This window comes from Canis lupus, chromosome 23 (assembly GCF_048164855.1).
Source record: "Canis lupus baileyi chromosome 23, mCanLup2.hap1, whole genome shotgun sequence".
Classification (NCBI taxonomy): domain Eukaryota; kingdom Metazoa; phylum Chordata; class Mammalia; order Carnivora; family Canidae; genus Canis; species Canis lupus.
The window spans coordinates 19,154,774-19,177,559 of NC_132860.1; the positions used below are offsets into that span (position 1 = coordinate 19,154,774).

General features: G+C 36.8%; 1 protein-coding gene across 10 annotated transcripts in view; it reads left to right on the forward strand.

Moving 5' to 3' along the window:
* RIC3 (RIC3 acetylcholine receptor chaperone) overlaps window positions 1-22,786 on the forward strand; it is a 52,013-nt gene that overhangs the window by 23,998 nt on the left and 5,229 nt on the right. For 4 of the 10 annotated variants that reach the window (XM_072794183.1, XM_072794187.1, XM_072794186.1 and 1 more), the window contains 2 exons: window positions 967-1,060; window positions 13,282-13,430. In XM_072794183.1, coding sequence (XP_072650284.1) covers window positions 967-1,060; window positions 13,282-13,430 — 243 coding nt within the window. Of the gene's footprint in view, window positions 1-337; window positions 429-966; window positions 1,061-13,195; window positions 13,431-22,786 lie in introns of those variants that run through there. The other 6 variants (XR_012015604.1, XM_072794190.1, XM_072794191.1 and 3 more) reach the window with 6 other exon arrangements.

Sequence of the window (22,786 nt, forward strand, 5' to 3'; positions counted from 1 at the left end):
CTTAAGAACAGCCGTCTTGTAATATAGCAGTTATATCTGCTTCTTATCCTTCCATTTTGAATAATGCAGACAATTAAAATAACCTAAGCATTTATGTGGCACAGTCCTCTAGACACTGCAGATGTTAACCGCATGCATAAGAATTTGTTCTAAAAGTATTAAAAGGCCTTTGAAATACTATATTTTACAGTGGCCTTCTAAATATATCTGGTTAGAAGGATACTCGTGTGTGAAACAGAAAAACTGGATTATCTGCATAGTGAACAGCATTTTGTTTTCCTGCTGCCTTAAAGTTCATTTCATGTACTAATTGATTTTTTTTCTACTCTACTTTTAGGGTCTTAATTTCAGTAGATAGATGTGATCTCTGTTGACCTTTGTTGAGAATACTGGGGACCAAGTACACCACTTCATCCCAAATGATGAGGGTAGGAAACGTTGGTCAGGGAAGCTTCAGCCCTAGTTCAAGACTTCCTCTGTGAAGAAAGGATAGTATCATGATCCTCTAGATACGTTTTCAGACTTTGGGTTCAGGTGAAATACTGCTCATTTCAGGGTGTTACCTCCTTTTCTAAAGTACCTTGTGTGTTTGGTACTTTTCCCCTCAAGCATCATTGGATTAGAAAGGATATGTTTATCTTCTTCATTTCTTCTTGGGTGATCATGTTGAGTGGGGTTTTTTATTTGTTTTCTCTTCTCCTAGGTGTTTTTTAGCTGGTCCTGCTGTGTTTCCATGTAAGAGAGAGTGATTTGTTTATTACTCCCAAAACCTATATACTTTAGATCTCAGTGGCCACACCTTGGTACCTTTTGTGTCCTGATTGGACCAGCTGGAGAGACATGAGGCTCTTCTCTGAATCTCTAAACCAGCTAGGATTATTTGTAGGGTATCAGAGCCAGACAGTTTCAGAAAAGAGCTTTGGGAGTTATGTATAATGGTTCCTTAGATTGATGCTTGTTTTTCAGCCAATTTCGAGCTTGTTCAACTGCAAGAAAAACTGAAAGAGACAGAGGAAGCCATGGAAAAATTAATCAACAGAGTGGGACCTAATGGTGAGAGGTAGGTTTTCACATAACAGGACTCAGACTATTTCCCATTTAGAGAATCCATTTAGAATTTTGCTTTACTTTGATTTCTGGACCATTTATTTTCATTTTATATAATTGTCAACTTATTTGTCATTTACATATTAGTTTTTACTAAGTATTTCCATTTTCATACCATCTGCTTTCAAGAGTCTTTGTTGAGTATTGTACACATTATCATTATTGTGAGGGGAAGTTTATGAGCAGTCTTGCCCAGTGAAATAACCAGGTTCTAAGGAAGATAATTTCATAGCTGTCTAATAATTTGGTTTTACTTTAAATTATGCCTTCTTAAATCTGCTTGAGACAAAAAGAAGAGGACAAGGGTGATTAGGCATTTGTATTTTGTGTTTTCTATTCTGGAACAGGATTAGACATGTAAAGTGGGGTCCAAAGTTCAGCTAGCCCTTTAGGATGCCTTACAGGGAAGACCACCCTCCTGCTACTGGGCCGGCTGAGAATCTGAAAAGGTGGCTTCAGGAGGTTGATGAAAGTGGACAAAAAACTAAGAAAATATAGATGTAGGAAGGCCAGGGAGGAAAAGCCAGAATGTCAGCTTGAGAAAGGAGAGGGATTCAGTCTTAGCAAGACCTTCTGACAAAGATGGAGGAAAGACTGAGGGTGAGTGGCAAAATCCCAGGTGTTAAGAGGTCTGTCCTGTGGGCTCACTGTGGAGACTCTGCTTCCAAGAAAACTGCTGCTGCACCATGGCCTCTGTTTGCCATGTTGGTGGTGCTAGTGCCTCATATCCTTCTCAGCTCCTTGGATCCAGCCTTGTGCATCTTTGGCTAGATAAGGCAAGAGTAAACATTCTCAGATTGCAGCTCCTCAGCTTGACTTTGTCCTACAACATCTAAAATGATGCTGAAATGAGGATGAGAATGAACCTTGCCTGTCTTCACCCAGGAGCCTTCACTTTTTGGTTCAGAAGGCAGAATGACTATCCAGACTGTTCCCATAGAGGTAGAGGAATGTGTACATACTTACACATGAGTATATCTCTGGAAGTGTGTAATAAAACTTGATACTTGTTGAGCACTTATGAAGAACAAAGCTCTGAGAGAAATACCTTATATCATTATCTAATGTAGAAGTATTTGTCGGAGTGTGACTAAACCAATTTGTACAGCTATACTTTTCTGGTCTTTTCTGCCCTTAACTTGTACTACTCACAGTCTAGGTGGGGAACTACCAGCCTTTTATGGACCCTCAAGCCTCAAAGAGTATCTGTGCCCTGGTCCATTTGAAGACCCATGCCACACCTAAGAGTCATGAAAACCATAGATGAAAACCTGTGGGCAGGGCTTCCCATCGGGGAGACTAAACCCCTGGGCCTTGAAGTAAGAAACAAGAGGAAGATATTTTCTATTACTGCTGTTCACACTCCCTTAGTTCAAATCATATAGCTCTGCTTTCCAACCTGTGCATATCATCTGTCCATTGAGTAAGCCAGTGATGTAGTACCTGTGACTCTTAACTACTTTACGCTTTGTGCCAGGATTACTTCTCTGTAAGGTAGATGAGTGGTCCCCACCCTGCAGCTAGAGTTGTGCCATCTCATTGTTTCTGGGGCCACAGGTCCTAGCTCAGAATGTTTACTCTTTGTAAGATGCTAAGTAAGGTATGGACTCCTTGAGAACCTGTTGAATCCAGCTTGCCACATGGCAATGATTGTAAAACATTTTCCCACAGTACTTCTCAGAAACTGCGGATTGACTCTCCTTCTAGAGAACATAGCTTGTAGCTCCCTTTCTCAAATCTCTCATCTTCCAGTTCTAAAAAGATGACTTTCTCCCTGTCACTTATGATCTAGTACCTTCTATCCTTACAGGTAGGCCTTATGGGACTTCACCCTCAAACTCAAAGGGCTAACTAGCCCCATGTTTTACGTGATTTCCTTTTTTACGCTTATATCCTTTAACCTTAGTGTCTGTGGCATTTGTTTTTCTCTGTGTTTCTGTGATTATTAGAAGAGCCTCAAATACCCCGGTATTTTTATAGCAGATCAAAATTTAACACATCTCCAGGCTCTGAGAGTCTAGGAGGGGATTAAAGACACAGAAACTATGTTCATTTACAGCCTTCTAAATCCTTTTAGGGAATGTTAATTCCATAATTATAAGGCTTTCTTAAAATTCCAGAAATATGTGGTTTCTGAAACTTAACCTAGGAATTACAACTGAAGCAGCATGTCTAGTTGTAATCATTCACCTCCTGGAAGCATGGCATGGCCTGAGGGAGAAGTGGGGTGCAACCCAGGCAGAAAACAGCCAGAGAAGGCATGTTGAGGATGCATATGAAACTGTAGATTTATGGCATGCATTCCTGGGATATAAACTTACTGAGGACAGACTTAGTCTGTTTAGTTCATTGTTCACATAGTAGATACTAAGGAAGTTCTTATTGTTGAAAAAGGGTAGATACTCACTTTTGAGACAAGCATTTGTACATGAATCATGGGTAGAAGAGGTAATCATGGCATTCTTTGCTAAGATCCTTCTCTTCATTTCCTGACCTTTATATTCAGGGTCCTATGTCTCATAGATTATCTGCCCTTCTTCAGTTGATAAATGTCTTTTGAAAGAATGTGCAAAATGAAAACCATTATCTGTCTCCAGCTGACTCTACTCCACCTTTAATATTCTCCATCTTGGCAAGTGGCTCCCACCATCTACTTAATTGCCCAAAGCAGAAATCTGATATTATTCTTGATTTACCTTTTTCTTCACTTCCTATATCTCATCAATCACCCTGTCTTGTTATTTCTTCCTAGTTAATAAGTCTGTCTCCCTGCAAAAGACTCTAAGCTCTGCTAGGATAGGGATTATCTGTATTATTCCCAGAGCCTAGCACAGGCCAACAGTAGGCTCTAAAAAAGTGTTAGTTGAAATGGAAGAATGCATTAGAGAATGAATGCCTTTTTAAAAAAATTATAGTTGACATACAGTGTTCTGTTAGTTTCAGTATATCTTACATAGTGCTTACCACAATAAGTGTAATTATCATCTGTCACCATACATTATCTCAGTATTATTGACTATATTCTCTGTGGTATTTTTTACCTATGTGACTTACTTGTTTTATAACTGAAAGTTTGTACCTCTTACTGTCCTTTACCTATTTTTTTTGTCCTTTTTTTTTTGTCCTTTACCTATTTTGCCCATTCTCCCCACCAGCAACCATCAGCTTGTTCTCTGTATTTGAGTCTATTTCTGTGTGTGTTTGTTTTAGATTTCACGTGTAAGTGATATCATGGTATTTTAGTATTTTTCTCTGTCTGACTTATTTCATTTAGCATGATACCCTGTAAGTCCATCCATGTTGTGAATGGCAAGATCTCATTCATTTTTATGCTTAGTAATAACATTCCAGTGCACGTGCATGCACATGCGTGTGTGTGTGTGTGTGTGTGTGTGTGTACACACAACAAATCTTTATCCATTCATCCCAAGTGGATGACACTTGGGTTGCTTCCATGTCTTGGCTACTGTAAATAATGCTGCAATAAACACAGGGTGCATACTTCTGAATTAGTGTTGCTGGTCTTTTTGGGTAAATGCCCAGTAGTGGAATTAACTAGATCATATAGTAGTCCTATTTTTAATTTTTTGAACAACCTCCATACTGTTTTCCACAGTGGCTGCAACAATTTAAATTCCTACCAACAGTGTACAAGGGTTCCTTTTTCTCTATATCCTCGCCAACACTTGTTGTTTCTTTTTGGTTCTAGCCATTCTGATAGGTGTGAGATGATACCTTATTATGGTTTTGATTTGTATTTCCCCAATGATTAGTGATGTTGAACATCATTTCATGTGTTGATTGGCCATCTGTCTGTCTTCTTTGGAAAATATCTGTTCAAGTCCTCTGCCTGTTTTTAATTGGATTATTTGTTGGGGGCCATTTGGTGTTGAATTTAGAAGTTCTTTATATATTTTGGATATTAACCACTTATCAGAAATATCATTTATAAATATCTTCTCCCATTCAGTAGATTGCCTTTTCATTTGGTTGATGATTTCCTTCACTGTGCAAAAGCTTTTTATTTCAGTGTCATCCCAATAATTTATTTTTACTTCTGTTTTCCTTGCGTGAGAAGATATAGCAAGAAGAATGCCACTAAGGCTGATGTCAAAGACATTACTTATGTTTTCTTCTAGGAGTTTATGGTTTCAGGTCTCACATTATCTTTAATCCATCTTGAGTTTATTTTTGTGTATGATGTAAGAAAGTGGTCCAGTTGTATTCTTTTGCATGTAGCTCTTCAGTTTTCCCAACACCATTTATTAAAAAGACCATCTTTTCTCCAGGGTATATTCTTGTCTCCTTTGTTGTAGAGTAATTGACCACATAGGTGTGCATTTATTTCTGGGCTCTCTCTCCTATTCCATTGATCTGTTTGTCTGTTTTTGTGCCAGTACCTTACTGTACCAAAGTATATAACTACAACTTTGTAGTTTATCTTGAAATCTGCAATTGTGATACTTCCAGCTTTGTTCTTTCTTCTCAAGATGCCTTTGGCTATTTGGGGGTGTTCTGTGGTTCTGTACATATTTTAGCATGTGTTGTAGTTCTGTGAAAAATGCTGTTGGTGTTTTGATGGAGATTGCATTGAATCTGTAGATCTATAATATTCTTTCAGCCCACATATGTGGTATATCTTTCCATTTGTGGTATCTTCAGTTTCTTTCATTGCTGCCTTATAGTTTTCAGAGTATGGGTCTTTTACCTTGTTCTCTGAAAGGGGGGTATACGCAAAATGATTTCTAAAGCCCTAAAGAGCCATAAGATAGAAGAAAAAAGGCTGAAGAATCCTGTTTGTCAATAAGTGATTTAATAAAGGGACTTTATGAGCAGAAGTGTGCTGTGGGTATCTGCAAAACAAGTAGATCTCCATAACCCCACCTGTCATGAGTTCTGCTTTTATAGCCCTAGATATTGGGGAATACATACTGGGAGACCTGGGAGGAAATGTTTCAGAATCACAGTCATAACTCCAGAGAAGATCAAGGACCTTATACCCCAAAGGTATATTTAAGGGTGTGGTCAAACAAAAAAGAGCATGCATTGCGGGGAGTGCTATACTGAAGGAGGCTTCAGGTCACAGAGTGGTCATCATGGTGGATTTGTGCAAGATAGTGTTAGTCATGTTCACACACACTCCCTTGGCTAAATTTATTCCTAGGTATATATTCTTTTTAGTGGAATTGTAAATGGGACTGTTCTAATTTTTCTTTGTGTTGCTTCATTATTACTATATACAAATGCAGGTTTCTATACAATAGATTTCTATATATTAGTTTTGTACCTTGCAGCTTTACCATATTCATTTATTAGGTATAATAATAGTTCTTTGGTGGAGCCTTTAGAGTTTTCGTTGTATAGTATCATGTCCTCTGCAAAGAGTGACAGTTTTACTTGTTCCTTACTAGTCTGGATGCATTTTATTTTCTTGTCTGATAGCCTTGGCTTAGAACTTCCAGTACTATGTTGAACAAAGGGGCATGAAAGAACATCCTTGTCTTGCTCCTGATCTAGAGGAAAAGCTTTCAGTTTTTCACTATTGAGAATGTTAGCTAACATCTAACCCATTCTATATATGATGGGTTCATCATATATAGCCTTGCTTATATTGAGTTATGCTCCCTCTAAGCTCACTGTTGAGAGTTTATCATGAATAGATGTTGAATTTTGTCAAATAATTTTTCTGCATCTATTGAGATGATCCTATGGATTTTATCCTTTGTTTTGTTAATGTGGTTTATCATGTTGATTTGTGGATATTGACTTTCATCCTGGAGTAAATCCCACTTGATTATAGTGAATGATTCTTTTAGTGTATGGATGGATTTGGTTTGCTAATATTTTGTTGATGATTTTTGCATCTTTGTTCATCAGGGATATTTACCCTGAGGTCTTTACTTCTGACCTAGGTCAGGACTGTCTCGTGTGGTAGCTCATGTGTTTTTTTCTCTAATTTTGCCTCTCTTCAATTCATTTTCTCTTCCAAACAAATGGATTATGGTGTTTTGTTTTGCTTTAACCCTGTAACCGGTCTCTGTTACTCTCGGTAAAGTATAGAATTCTTTAACTTGGCTTACATGGTCTTGGGTGACATGGCCCTTACATACCTTTGTTGCTTTATCTTCATTACTCTGTCTGTGCTCCATCCACATGGACTACTTCTCTAAAATGCCCATCTGCCTTTGCTTCTAGGACTTTGCATATAACTTTTTCCTTTGTTGCCTGTCTCTTCGACCCCTATCCCACACACCCTTATTTTAACTCTTTCTTGTAGGTATCCCTTAGGCATTATCTTCTCTTAACATCTTAGCCTGAACTTCAGACTTGGTTAGGTGTTCCTCTGATGTGCTCCCATGCCACCTGCATTCACTGATATTGTAAGCATCGTATTACTTTCTGATCTTCTGTTAACTTTTCTGTGCACTCAAACACCCTGTAATCTTAAAGATAGGAAATTTTCATCGTTCAAATTTGTATTCCTGGTGCTGGTACATTGACAGTGTCAGTACATGTTGAAAGAATGAATGAGGTAGATAAAGTACTTCAGATAATGCAGGCTGTTTCAGCAATAAGAATATCCTATGGCACCCAGTTTGATTTTGCTTTGTGTAGCCCTGTGTGGAGGTCAATGGCAGGTATTATTTTCTCTCTAAGAAACTGTATCTCAGAGCAAGTGTATTCCAAAGATGGTATTAGTTTTCTGTGGCTGATGTTACAAATTACACAAACGTATTACCTTAAAACAACACATAATTATTATCTCACAGTTCTCTGTTACACATTCTGCACTGGGCTAAAATCAAGGTGGCAGGACTATATTCCCTGCTGGAGGCTCTTCTTTGCCTTTTTCAAGTTTTAGAAGCTACCCACGTTCCTTGGCTCAGTGGACCCTTTCCTCCATCTTCAAGGCCAATGACAGTGGGTTGGGACCTTCCTACATCCTATTACTCTGACCTCTTCTGCCTCTGTCTTCCATCTTTAAGGACCCTAGTAATTCCATGTGCGCTCATAGATAATCCAGGGTAAGCTGTATTTTAAGGCCAGCTGATCTGTACTTTAAATCTATCGCAACTGTAAGTCCCCTATATGTAAGGTAACATTATAGGTTCCAAGACTTAAGATGTGGATTTCTTTGGGGAGTGGGGAAGGGAGCGTTATTCTGTCTACCAAAGAAGCTCTGTAGAAAAGCAGGGATTTGAATAAGCCTTGCAGGACACCTTAGGCACAATTTGGCAGGGAAAAAACATTTCAGAGTAGCACAAGCAGCAAATGAGGTTAAAAAAAAAGTCATGGCATGTTTTTGGAACAGCAGGTAGTCATGAGTAACTGGAATAGAACGTATCAGGGCTGGGATAAATGCATAGGGAGGTAGGTAAAGGGAGAAAAACTAGAAAAGTAAGCTTGGCCTAGACTGGAAGGTCTTGAATGGTAGACTGAGAAGTTTGAAATTCATTGTTTTATAGTGGGATGCCTCTAAAGGCTTTTGAGGAGAAATGTCATGATCTGCTGTACTTTAGAAAAGTAAGTCTTCTAGTGTGATATACAGAGTGGCTACATGCTAGAAGATTACAGGGAAAGTTCTAGCAAAAGGTAATAAATAGGCTAGTGAGAGTGGAAATGAGGGGCCAAATCAAGGGGACTTGATGGAAGAGGAAGAAAATCGCAAGCTGGTTGGCTCAGTCAGAAGAGCATGTGGCTTTTGATCTCAGGGTCGTGAGTTTGAGCCCCATGTTGGGTATACAGGTTTAAATAAATGAATAAATATAAAGTTAAAAATCACAGGCTATTTTCAGGATTCCTTGGTAGCAAACAGCCGATTCTAGGTAGCAGAAATTTGGAGAAGGTGACAGAATTTATTGGAAGACAAAATTTATTGAAAATTTGTTGGAGATCAAATTCTTGAGGCATTTATGGGATAGCTCACAGTATCAAAGGAATAGCTAAAGATCCAGGTTTCAGAAAGAGGGGAAACCAGAGCAGCTCTGAGGATTCAGAGGAGAGAAACAAATGGACAGGTTCTTCAAGGACTACTGTCAGAATGAATTAACATGAAAAGTTTTCAGATCTGGTTTCACTGCATTCAAGACCCAGTTTTAGGAAAAAGTACAATTGGCCCAGTTTGGATCCTGTATATATCACTGAATCAGTCACTGCAGCCAAAGGATGGAGTGATATGATTGGCTATGGGCCATGGCCACTCTTGAAGGAGAGGTAAGGGGTTGGATAGCTTCACTCTAACCTCTGCACTATGAGCAGAAGAGGGTTTAGTTCCCCCAAAAGGAAAGCTAGGTAAGAGCAATGAAGGAGAAGAAAGAGGTAAAGATGAGTTAGATATTTGTGGCCCAGACTACAAGATTATATCAACCAAGATAAAAACACAGAATAGGAGAATAGGAGAAAGAAGATAAGGCTTTGGTATAAGGATCATGAGTTCAGCTTTGAGTATGTTTGAGGTGCCATCAGAATATCTATGTATGATAAAAAATAATAATAGGAAATTGGGGTACTGAAGACAGGACTAAGGACACAAGTTTGGAAGTCATTCGGCTGGAGGTCAGAGCCACGTAGAAAGGTGAGATCAAATTCTTGAGACATATCCTACTGTATGGCAGTAGCCTGCAATCTTTTGCTGATCTGAATTCTGTTCCAATCGTGAATAGTGTTTGAAAGAAACTATTTCATTCTCTCTATACTTTACTTTTGGATTCAGAACTTGATGATTCCTCTGGGTTTATAACATTCAAAAGTCTGATCAGAAATCTTCTAACTTGACCTTCTATTTTTCTAGCATCTTGGAATCTGCCATACCCAACCTTACAAAATGTGGCTGCTCATGCAGCTGTTCCTCATCCTGGGCCAACTGGGATCTGGTTTTGAAGAGTGAATTTAAGGTTACCATCAGTAATGGCAAGGCCTCTAAGTGGAAATGCCTAGATCACTGGAGTTATAAGACTGGTTTTCATGTGAAAAGTCAAGATTAGAGGTAGAGTGTGGGTATCACCAATGTAGAAGCAGTGGTTTAATTTGTGATACTGGGTCAGCTTCTGAGGGCATGACTGTAAGAGTGGACCAGTAAGAGCCCAAGGATTGAGCCTTCAGGAAAGCCATGTGTTTAGGAGGCAGATGGGGGAAAGTGAGCCAGGATCAGAGATCCAAGGATTGATTAAAGAAGTGGGAGGAATACAAAGGTCTCAATAGTCAAGGGAAGAGAACATTTTAAGGAGAGGATGGCCCATAGTACAGAGAGGTCAAGAAGAATGAAATGTGGAAAAAAAAAAAGATTCTTGGACTTGAGAGTAAAGCTTTATTGATGATTTTCAAGTTTTGGTAAAAATGGAGTAGAAGGCAGATTTCAGAGAAGAGAGGTGGGAGAAAATAGATGGTAAAGAAATAGGGACCAATTAAATTAGCACATATTTATTGAGCACTTGTAATGTTCATTGCACTGTGCCTGTACTGTCCTGAACTTATATCAGTGCCCTCAAGGACTGTCAAACCAAGTTGAGACAATAAGGAATCTATAAAAAATATTTATTACATAAATCCAGAAGATGTAAGGTAGACCATGATTAATTGCCTAATGTATGATATGGACAATGGGAATATGCTTGTTCAGAGGTAAAGGAGGATGCTTTAACTTAGAATTCTCTGCGAATGCTTCACTTGCCTGTTTCTGCTTCTCCTAGCCATCCCTTTTAAAATCAGGGGTTCTGGTTTCCCATGAGTTAGGAAACAGAGTCAAGACTGTTTCATTCAGTAAAAATGAGAAGGCACTGAGGACAGCCCAGAGAAGTAACATGTGCAGCCCAAGGCCAGAGCTTTGTGATAAACACGTAGGTTCTTTTTTTTTTTTTTTTCCTTTCAAGTTTTAATTTAAATTCCAGTTAGTTAACATACAGTGTAATATTAGTTTCAGGTATAGGATTTAGTGATTTATCACTTACATACAACACCCAGAGCTCATCACAAGTGCCATCCTTAATCCTCATCACCCATTTAACCCATCTCTCCCACCTCCCCTCCAGCAACCCTCAGTTTGTTCTGTATAGTTTAAGAGTCTGTTTCTTGGTTTGTCTTTTTTCCTCCTATGTTCATGTTTTGTTTCTTATATTCCATATATGAGTGAAATCATATAGTATTTGTCTTTCTCTAACTTACTTTGCTTAACATAATACTCTCTAGCTCCATTCATGTCATTGTAAGTGGCAAGATTAAATTATTTTTCATGGTTGGGTAATAGTCCATTGATACATATACCACATCATCTTTATCCATTCATCAGTCAATGGACATTTGGGCTCTTTCTATAATTTGGCTATTGGTGATAATGCTGCCATAAATATCAGGGTGCATATACCCCTTTGAATCAGTATTTTTGTATCCTTTGGATAGTCAGTAGTGCAATTGCTGGATCATGGATTAGTTCTATTTTTAACTTGTTGAAGAACCTCCATACTTTTTTCCAAAGTGGCTAAACCAGTTTGCATTCCCACCCACTGTGTAAGAGGGTTTCCCTTTCTCCAAATCCTTGCCAACACTTGTTTCCTGTGTTGTTGATTTTAGCCATTCTGACAAATATGAGGTCCTATCTCCTTGGGGTTTTAATTTCCATTTCCCTGATGAGCGATGTTGAGCATCTTTTCATGTGCCTGTTGGCCATTTGTACATCTTCTTTGGAAAAATGTCTGTTTCATGTTTTCTAACTGGGTTATTTATCTTTTGGGTGTTTGATAAGTTCTTTATATATATTGGATACTAGCAAGTAGGCTGTTTTATCTAGGGGTGCCCTAGCTGCATCAGAAGCCCTGCACAAGGTGGGTTGTAGTAAGAATAATAAGTATTAGGAATTATAGAGAGCAGATGAACAGTTGTGACAAGGCAGGACTCCTGTACTGATAGGAAAAACAGAACTATAAGAGGCCCAATATATGTAAGATTTTAGCTGAATGTGGAACAGACCAGCTTCTTCAGTTTATGGCTTTGAGGCCATTTAGTATGGAAGAACTGGAACTCATGGTGCTTTTGTTGTCTTCTCACTGAGATCTGTAGAAATGTTGTACCTTCTTTTTCTTCACTTACCATCTTAACATTGGAGGGAGGAATACTTCTTTCCTCTGTTTTTCCTCTGTTAGTCATTAAGGCTTAAGTTTGTAGGCTAAGCATAAAAAGGAACACAGGCTCGAGACCGGCTGCTTAGAAAAATTGATGGCATCTCCACAAGGCTAATATTAAATGTCTTTTTTCCTTCATGAATTTACATTGCCTTCAAATGTTTTGGATTTCTAAGAGGTGCATAAGTAGCTTCTGTTAAATCCTGCCACTAGATAAAACCAGTTCTCAGTCTCTTGAGTAGAGCTTTTTCTGCCTGTGACTGAGATGCCATGCTTCTCAAAATAGTCCTACCATTAATCTTGAGTCTCATCTTATTTTTGTAGACATTTTGCCCAGTTTTTCAGCTAAATTGATACTCAAACCCAGGTTTTCTAAATTGAAACTTGAGCATTTTAAGAATTGCCGTCAGAAGTCAGACTTTAGTTGTAGTTCAAGTGCTGACATTAACTAGCAATAGGAATAAATGTAGAATTGCCCTTCTATGGACCTCAGTTTCTCTGGTTTAAATGACTGATTTGTCAGAATGATTCAGCTTTGAAATTTTAGGGTATTTCTTTATTTCTGCAGAAGTAGATGTAGTCTGGCAATTCCAGGGTTGGGCTAATAGGATATTTTTCTGTAGTTGAGGCTAATAGCTCAGCATATTTTCTTTTGATGACCTTGCTTTGGAGAAAAGTGGCTTATAGTAAATGGGTAATAAGAGTAATAGTGAAATCTCTTGGAGATGAGACAATCAGGGCAGTGAGGTATACTGAAGGACCGCTGAACTGACAGTGTAAGCATCTGTGGTCTGGTCCCATTATTGACCTTAATTCATTATGCGACCTTGGGCAATCACTTGATCTTTCCTGAGCCTTCATTTCCCCACCTTATAAAATCAGAACATTGAATTAACATATCCAGTTATCAGCTATGCATACCCAGGACCAATTCCTAGAACACTTACCTGCTGCTGTTGGACTTCCTCTTCTAGGATCCAGACAGATCTTAGTGATGTCTGTGTTCATTGCCCAGGAGTTCATTTACTATTAAATGGCTGGGTTGTCTGATATTTCTAAGCAGAGCACAGACTGTGACTTCCGACCAAGAAAAACGGTTGCTGCATCAGCTCCGAGAAATCACCAGGGTCATGAAAGAAGGAAAATTCACAGACAGACCCACTCCAGAGAAAGAAGCTGAAGAGGCCCCTTACATGGAGGACTGGGAAGGTAAACAGTGTCTTGTCATTTGTTGGTTAGCTGTCAGCCCAGAAAAGAGAACTTACAAGCTTTTAAAAAGTTATATGTATATATAATAAAATTGACCAGTTTTTAAAAAGATTTTATTAGAGAGAGAGAGCATGAGAGAGAGAGATCACAGCAGGGGGAGGGGTAGAGAGAGAAGCAGACACCTGCTGAGCAGGAAGCCCAATGTGGAACTCAAATCCAGGACCCTGGGATCATGACCTGAGCTGAAGGTAAACACTTAACCACCTGAGCCTCCTGGATGCCCTAAATTAACCAGTTTTAAGTGTGTGGTTGGATGAGTTTTGACAGATATGTAGAGTGGTATATCTAGAACATTTACACTGTCTCAGAAAGTTCCCTTCCCCTTCACAGTGAATCCCTTCCTGATGCCCTGGCATCAACATAACCACTTTCTGTCCTGACAGTTTTACCTTTTCTATATAAATGGATCATGTTGCACATTTTTTTGGTCTCTGGCTTCTAATGATTTAGCATAATGATTTTGAGAGTCCTGTGTTGAATGTATCAGTATTTTTTTTAAATTGCTGAGTAGTATTCTGTTATATGGATATATTGTTTCTCCACTCACTATTTTAGGAACATTTGTGTTGTCTCCAGTTTTGAGCTATTACGAATCAAGCTGCTATGAACTTCTGCATACACATCTTTGTTTGGACATATATTTTTATTTCTTTTGGGTATATACCTAGGAGTGAGATTTATTTCTGGGCTTTTATGTTAAGTGTATGTTCAACATTTTTAGGAACTGTCAACCTGCTTTCCAGAGTGGCTTTGCTATTTTGCCTTCTGCCAGCAACTTATGAGTATTATAGTTATGCCACATCTTTGGTAACAATTGGTATTGTCCGTCTTTTTACTTTTAATCGTGCTAGTGTGTATAGTGGTATCTCAGTTACGATTTTAATTTGCATTTCCCCAGTGACTAATGAGAATTTTTTTTTTTTAAGATTTTACTTATTTATTCAGGAGAGACACACAGAGAGAGGCAGAGACACAGGCAGAGGGAGAAGCAGGCTCCATGCAGGGAGCCTGATGTGGGACTCAATCCTGGGATCATACCCTGAGCCAAAGGCAGACGCTCAACCACTGAGCCGTCCAGGCGTCTCAAGGGTCATTTTTTAATGTCCCTATTTACCATCTATATATCTTTAGTGAAGTGTCTGTTTACATTGCTTGCCAGTTTTTTAATTGGGTTGATTATGGTATTTTTTGTTGTTTTTTTGTTTGTTTTGTTTTTAGTTACAGGAGTTCTTTATATGTTCTGGATAGAAGTTTATTATCAGCTATGTATTTTGCCAATATTTTCTCTTACACTGTGGCTTTCTCTTTTATTTTCCTAGTGGCATCTTTCAAAGAGCAGAAGTTTTATTTTGATGAAGTTTAATCATTTTTCTCTTTTATGATCTTTGCCTAACTCCTCCTATGTTTTCTTCTTCTAGAAGAGTTATATAGTTTTAGCTTATGTTTAGGCCTAGGAGCCATTTTGAACTAGTTTTTATATATGGTGTGAGGCATTAGGACTATATTTAATTACTTTGGCATGTTAGTTGAAAATCAGTTGACCATGTATGTGTAGGTCTATTCTGGATTTTCTTAAAATTTTTTTATTCAAGTAAGATTAACATACAGTGTTGTTTCAGGTGTACAATATAATGATTCAATAATTCTATATATTATTCATCATGATAAGTATACTCTTAATTTGATTTCACCTATTTCATCCATCCCACCCACCTTTCTGGCAACCACCAGTTCTCTATATTTAAGAGTCTGGTTTTTTTTGTTTCTCCTTTTTTCTTCATTTGTTTCGTTTCTTAAATTTCACATAGGAGTGAAATCCTGTCTATATTTACTTATGCCAATGACACAATGTCTTTATCACTCTGTATATTAAGTCTTAAAATCAGGTATTACAAATTCAACTTTATTTTTCCTTTTATTTCAAAATATTTTGGTTATTCTAGGCCCTTATTTTCACATAAATGTAGAATCAGTATGTCAGTTTCTATGAAAAAGCCTAGTGGCATTTTGATTGGCATCACATTGAACCTATAGATCAGTTTGGAAGAATTAACATCATAGCAATATTGAATCTTCCAATCCACGAACATTTTATATATCACCACTTACTAGATCTTTAATTTCTCAGTTTATAGTTTTTAGCATATAGGTCTTGTACATGTTTTGTAATGTACATGTTATGCTTAAGTACTTCATATTTTTTAAGACAATGTGTTTATTTTTAAATTTCTAATTGCTTACTGCTAATATATAGAAATACAATTTATTTTTGTATTCTGACCTCATTTCCGGTCATCTTTCTTAAACACACTTAGTTCTAGTAGTTTTTTTTCTTTGGATTTCTTATGATTAAATTTCAGAGAATTTTCTATATAGTCAAATTGTGAATACACAGATATACTTCTAACTTTCCAATCTATCTATATGTCTTTTATTTTTCTTGCCTTATTGCACTAGTCAGAAATTCTAGCACAATACTGAAGTGTTGAGAGCAGACATCTTTGCTTTTCTGATAGGAGGAAGCACTCACGTTCTCCATTAGTATGATGTGAGCTGTTGGTTTTTCATGGATGCTCTTTTTTAGGTTGAGGAAGCTTCCTTCTAGTGTTACTTTAACAGTTTTCAATCATGAATGGATATTGCATTTTGGAGAAGGCCTTTTGTTAACTGAGATCATATTTTTGTTTTCATCTGTTAACCCAGTGAATTACATTGATTTCCTTTTTGAATATTTAAACAATTTTACATTTCTGGGATAAACTTTATTTTGTCATGATGTTGTATATGGCTAGTTTGCTAAGGACTTTATTTTTGCATTTATGAAGGCTATTGGTTTGTGATTTTGCTTTTTTATAATTTTTTTGGTTTTGATTTCATGGTGATGCATTGCAGTGTGTTTCTTATATTTTCTGGAAGACTCTGTATAGAATTGCTATTTTTTTTTTCTTAAGTATGGAATTTTCCAGTGATACCGTCAGGGCCTAAAGTTTTCTTATTAGTAAGACTTATAGAACTGCTAGTTGATTTTCTTAACAGATATAGTGCTTCAAGTTATTTCTTCTTGACTGAGCTTTGATTGTTTCTTTTCAAGGAACTTATGTATTTCATCTAAATCATCAAATTTATTAGTATAAAGTTGTTTATATTCCCTTATTCTTTTAACATGCGTAGGTCTGTAGGGATGTTTTTGGTTCTGTTCCTGATACTGGTAATTTGTTATTTCTCTGAATATTTTCCTGATCAGATTAGCCAGAGGTTAATATCTTTTTAAAGAACTATATTTTGGCTTTATTTGTTGTTTTTCTACTTTTCCGTTTCCTATTTCCTTGATTTCTGTTCTTTACTATTTCCTTCCTTCTGCTTACTTTTGGTTTAATTTGCTATTTCTTGTTCTAGTTTCTCAAGGTACAAGCCTAGAACCTTGATTGATTTCCATCCCTCAACCACTTTGGCCACTATTTTATTAATGATATATTTTCTCTCTCTCTCTCTTTCTCTTTCGCTCGCTCTCTCTCTCTGTCTTCCCTCCTCCCCACTTTTGATTCTCCAGTTACACATTTGTTAGACCTTTGAAATTGCCGTACAGGTCATGTATAGTCTGATCTTTTATTCATGCCATGCTTAATTTTGGATAATTTTTCTTGCTGTGTCTTTAGGTTTAATCTTTTCTTCAGCAGTATATGATCTGCTCTTAGTCTCATTTAATGTATTTTTAACTCATGTATGGTCATTTCTAGAGTTCTATTTGGGTCTTTTTTATATCTTTCATTTCTAAATATTTCATTTCTCATATATTCATATATTCTTATACCTTCTTAAAAATAGGCATATTTGTAATAGCTTTTTTTTTGTAATAGCTTTTGAATAGACTTAGCTGCTGATCTTATCATCTGGGCCTATTTGTAGTGACTAATTTTTTTCTTTACTGTGGACCCTAATTTCATGCCCTTTTTGCATGCCTAGTAAATTTTGACTGGATGATGGATATTGCAAACTTTACATTATTGGATTCTGGATTTTGTTTTAGTACTATAAGTAGTTGTTGGACTTCTTTTTAACACACAGTTAGGTTACCAGAAATTAGTTAGATTCCTTTAAGGCTTAATTTTAAGATTAGTGAGACTGGGTCCAGAGCAGCCTTTAATCTGGCTAAGCTAGCCCCACTAGTAAGACGATACCCTTCTTAGGAGTCAGCCTGATGCTCCACAGTGTTTTTCTACTCTGGCTAGTAGAAGCGGGAGCTATTCCCAGTTATATATGAACTCCAAGAATATTTAGGCCTAATGCTTTCAGTAGTTCTTTTCTTGGCCTTTGGTAATTCTTTCATATATATGCATAGAGCAGAATTCAGCTAAAAAAAATATGAAGAATTCTATCTGAAGATCCCTGGAACTCTTTCTCTACAAAGCTCCTTTCTTTCTAGTATTTTCCCTGCAAATTCTAGCTGCCCTGGCCTCCTTTACATTTTAATTTTAGTCTGAGACCACTGGGCTCTTTTCTCTTTTCTCAGGGACCATGCTATACTACCTATTAATGTTTGAAAATTGATGCTTCCTATATTTCATTTGGTTTTCTAGTTATTTAAAGAAAGAGGTCCCCATGTTTCCATCATTGCTTGAGCAGAAGTAAGAGCTTACACATTTAACAGTGAAATAATTCCAGATATACTAAGTAGCTAAGGATGGAGAAGAGGAACCTTTAAAAAATAGAAAAATGGTTGTGAATATATACTGGCTCTTTAGCAGGGAAGGATTTCTTGAGCATAAAAGCAATGCAAGATCCATTCATAATAAAAACTCTCAGAAAAATAGGAATAGAGAGGAATTTTATCAACTTGGTAAAGAGAATCTACAAAAACCTATAGCTAACATTATTTTTAATAGTCAAAGATGAATGCTTTCCTCCTGAGATTGGGAACAGGCAAGAGTGACTACTCTTATTTAGCATAATACTAAAAATTATAGGTAATGCAGTAAGGCAAGTAAAGGAAATGGCATACAGATTAAAAAGGAAGAAACAAAACTGCTCATCTTTGAAGATTACATGATTGCCTATGTAGAAAACCCCAAGGAATCCATTTTTAAAAGTCCCAGAGTTGGAGTGCTTGGATGGCTCAGTTTGTTAAGAGCATCTGACTCTTGATCTCAGCTCCGGTCTTGATCTCAGGGTCATGAATTCAAGCTCTGTGTTGGGCTCCATGCTGGGTGTGAAGCCTACTTAAAAAACTCCCAGTGTTCAGCAAGGTTGTAGGTTACAAGATAAATATACAAAAATCATTATTTCTACATGCTAGCAATGAATGCATTGATATCAATTGTAAATTTGATTCAAAATTTTTAATAAAAAAATGGAAGACTTAGGTATAAATTTAGTGAAACATGTATGAGATGTGTTTGCTGAAAGCTATATGGCCCTGATGAAAGAAATCAAAGGTCTAAAGGGGGAGATCTATCATGTTCATATATTAGAAGACTCAACATAGTACAAATACCATTCCCACATTGACAAATGCATTAATGCAACCCCTTTCAAAATCTCAGCAACATTTTTTTGGGGTAGATACAGATGAGGTTGTTCTAAAATATAGAGAGAGGGGCAGAGAAAATAGAAGCACTAAATAAATTTGGAAAGTGGGAGGAATTAGCTTATCTGATTCCAAGACTTACTATATATAGCTACAGTAATCAAAACTGTGTGATATTGGTATAGGAATAGACCTATAAATCAAAGGAAGAGAGCTGAAAACCCAGAACCACACAAACATGTACAACTGATTTTTGACAAAGGTACAAAAGCAGTTCAACAGAAGAAAGATAGCCTTTTTAACAAATGGTGCTCTAGCAATCAGATATTTGTAGTAAAAAATAATAATCCTCAAATGAAGTTCTACATATTACACAAAAATTAACTAAAAATAGATCATAAACATAAATGTAAATGATAAAACTATAAGCCTTTTTTGAAAAATACATAGAAAATATTGGATCTGTGGTTAAGCAAAGAATTTTTAGACTTGACATCATAAATCCAGTTCACAAGAGGAAAAATTGATAAATTGGATGTCATCAAAATCTAAAACTTTTGCTCTGTAAAAGACCCTGTTAAGATAATGAAAAGACAAGCTCTACATAGTGGGAGAAAATATTTGCAAATCACATATCCAATAAAGGACTTATATCTAGGGATTCCTGGGTGACTCAGTGGTTTAGTGCCGCCTTCAGCCCAGGGCATGATCCTAGAGTCCCAGGATCAAGTCCTGCGTCAGACTCCCTGCATGGAGCCTGCTTCTCCCTCTGCCTATGTCTCTGCCTCTGTCTCTCTATGTCTCTCATGAATAAATAAAATCTTTAGATATAAGTCCTTTTTTTTTAAGAGTATACAAGAACTCTCAAAACTCAACAGTAGAAAACAATTAGGAAATGCGCAAAAGATATGAACAGACTGTCACCAAAGAGGACATACAGGTGGCAAATAAGCACACAAAAAGATGCTAAACATCATTAGCCACTAGGGAAATACAGATTAAAATCACAGTGAAATACCACTACATCTCTATCAGAATGGCTAAAATAAAAAACAGTAACATCATCAATTGCTGGCAAGAATATGGAGAAACTAGATCCATTCATACATTGCTAGTGGGGATGTATACTTACTCTGTGAAATATTATGGCAGTTTCATAAACCTCCAACTCTATACAACCTTGTAGTTGCACTCCTGGGCATTTATTACAGAAATGAAGACTGAGGTTCACATAAAACTTGAACATGAATATTTATGGCAGCTTTATTTGTAGTAGCCCCAAACTGCAAACAACCCAAACATCCTTTAACAGGTGAACGGTTACTCAGCAATAAGAAGAAATTATGGATACATGCAACAACCTAGATGAATTTCCAGATAATTATACTGAGTGAAAAAGTCTAATTCCAAAAGGTTCCATACTGCACAATTATATAACATTCTTGAAATGGCAAAATAGAGATGGAGAACAGACTGGTAGTTGTCAAAGGTTTAAGGAGGAAATAGGGGTAGGCCAGAGTAGGTGTGGCAGTGAAAGAGCATACAGGATCCTGGTGGTGGTGATAGCTATGTTCTGTGTATTAACTATCAATATTAATGTCCTAGTTGTGGTTCTGTCATGTAGTTTAGAAAGATATTAACTGGGTAAAGGGCATGCAGGATTTTTTTTTTTTTTACAACTATAGGTGAATCTACAAATACATTTTTTAAAAGCAATGAAGAAAATTTTAAGGGAAAGGATAATGTAGCCTGAATATATAAAACCTTTACTTTCTATAGACTAGAAAATACCATACAATTTAAAGCCAACACTAAACTAGAAAAAAATATATGTGACAAATGACTGAAAAGTTGGTATCTTTAGTATATAAGGAGTTCTATACTTTATAAACTGATCTCCTCCTTTGTAAGCAGTACAGAAAAGAAAAAAAAATGCACCCTACTGTAAAACATTAAAAAGTCTTTCAGTCTCTCTTAGTAATCAAAGAAATGGAAATTTGGAATTTTTCTCCTCCAAATTGCAAATCTTTTTATATAACCTTATTCCCAAATAAGGTAAAATCTTCATCACATTTATTTTCTGTCTGACTCTTAAGGTTGTTGAAATTATATAGAATTTTATATAGCCTATTTTAAGTATTCAACAATGGCATTAAAGTTCTAATCACATTATCAATAATTAGTTTACATTGGTAGTTCTTCATTGTTCACCACTTTCTCACATATGGTATGTTTTTTCTCAAATTATTTTTTTTTTTGTATTTGTCAGTGTTCTTAAGTACCTCCACTTCCTACCCTCTCATGTAACCCCTTATAGATTGGTATACTTTGAGTACTTGGATATCTACACATACCGTTTTTCACTTTTATACAAATAATTATTTGATCATGCAATTTTTTTTATAAGTCTGAAAACATTGCTATATTATCTTTCATTTGATGTTGAAAATGAGAAATCTTAGCACAGTCTGATTCTTTTTCTCAATAGGCAATCTGTTTTTAGTCAGCTAATTTGTTTTCTGGCTGGAAACTTATAATCTTTTAATACTTAAACATTTGAATTTGGGCAAGTTCATTGGCCTATATCTAAGTGTGTATGAGTGTGTGGATTTTTCATAGTATTTTTGCCTAGCATTTAGTGAGTCTTTTCCATGTGAAGACGAGTTTTTCTTCAGCTAAAGGATCTTTTCTAATTCTTTTTTTTTTTTGGTTATTGCTTCCATTTAACCTACTATGCCCTCATTCTGGAATTCTGGTAACTCTGAGATTGGATATCCTGGAACAGTTTTTTTTTTTTTTTTTTTTTTTAATGATAGTCACACACACAGAGAGAGAGAGAGGCAGAGACACAGGCAGAGGGAGAAGCAGGCTCCATGCACCGGGAGCCCGATGTGGGATTCGATCCCGGGTCTCCAGGATCGCGCCCTGGGCCAAAGGCAGGCGCTAAACCGCTGCGCCACCCAGGGATCCCTCCTGGAACAGTTTTCAGTGTAGTCTGTTTTTTTCTCACAATTTCGATTTCTTTGTCATTTTTACCTCTGTCTTGAAAGAATTTCTTTTTATTTTTTTTTAATTTTAATTTTTATTTATTTCTTATTTTTTTAAAAAAAGAATTTCTATAGTTGGATTTCTAATATACTAATTTGGCTTTTAGCCATCCATGCCCATTTTAATCTATTTTCTACCTTTCTCAAGTTTAAAGATTTTCTATTTCTAATAACTCTCATTTTCTATTTGCTCCCCTTTTTATATTGAAGCCTGGTTGGGTTTTTTCAGTATTGGTAGTATTTTGATTGCTGGGAATATCAATTACAAGTTGATTGATATTAATTCCTGTTTCCAACATTGACTTTTTTATTTTAGGGGCTGTTTACATAGTTTGCTTAGTTTGGTTCCCTTGCTGACTTCTTCATAGGATCAATGAGTTTTGTAGCTTGCTCATATTTTTAATGAAGTTCTTGAATAACCAGTGATGTTGGCTGAAAATGGGCTACCTCAGCAGCCCATTTGTGAGTCACTGGTTTTCTTCAGCAGATCTTCCCCTCTTAAGCCAAAGCAGATAGCCATGGGACTTCAAAGGTAAGCTTTGTCCGTGGTATGGGGAGAAGGCAGGAACATGTCAGAAAATGGACTTCTCTTAAGTATTCAGTCCATTTTGCAGCAAGTCCAGCAAGTAAGCTTCTCCAGCCCCTGCCCTTGACCAAGGAGGCTGTGAGGGCCTTGGGTGGCTAAGCTCTGTTTTACCTAGCTTTCTGTCCACAGTGAGTTAATA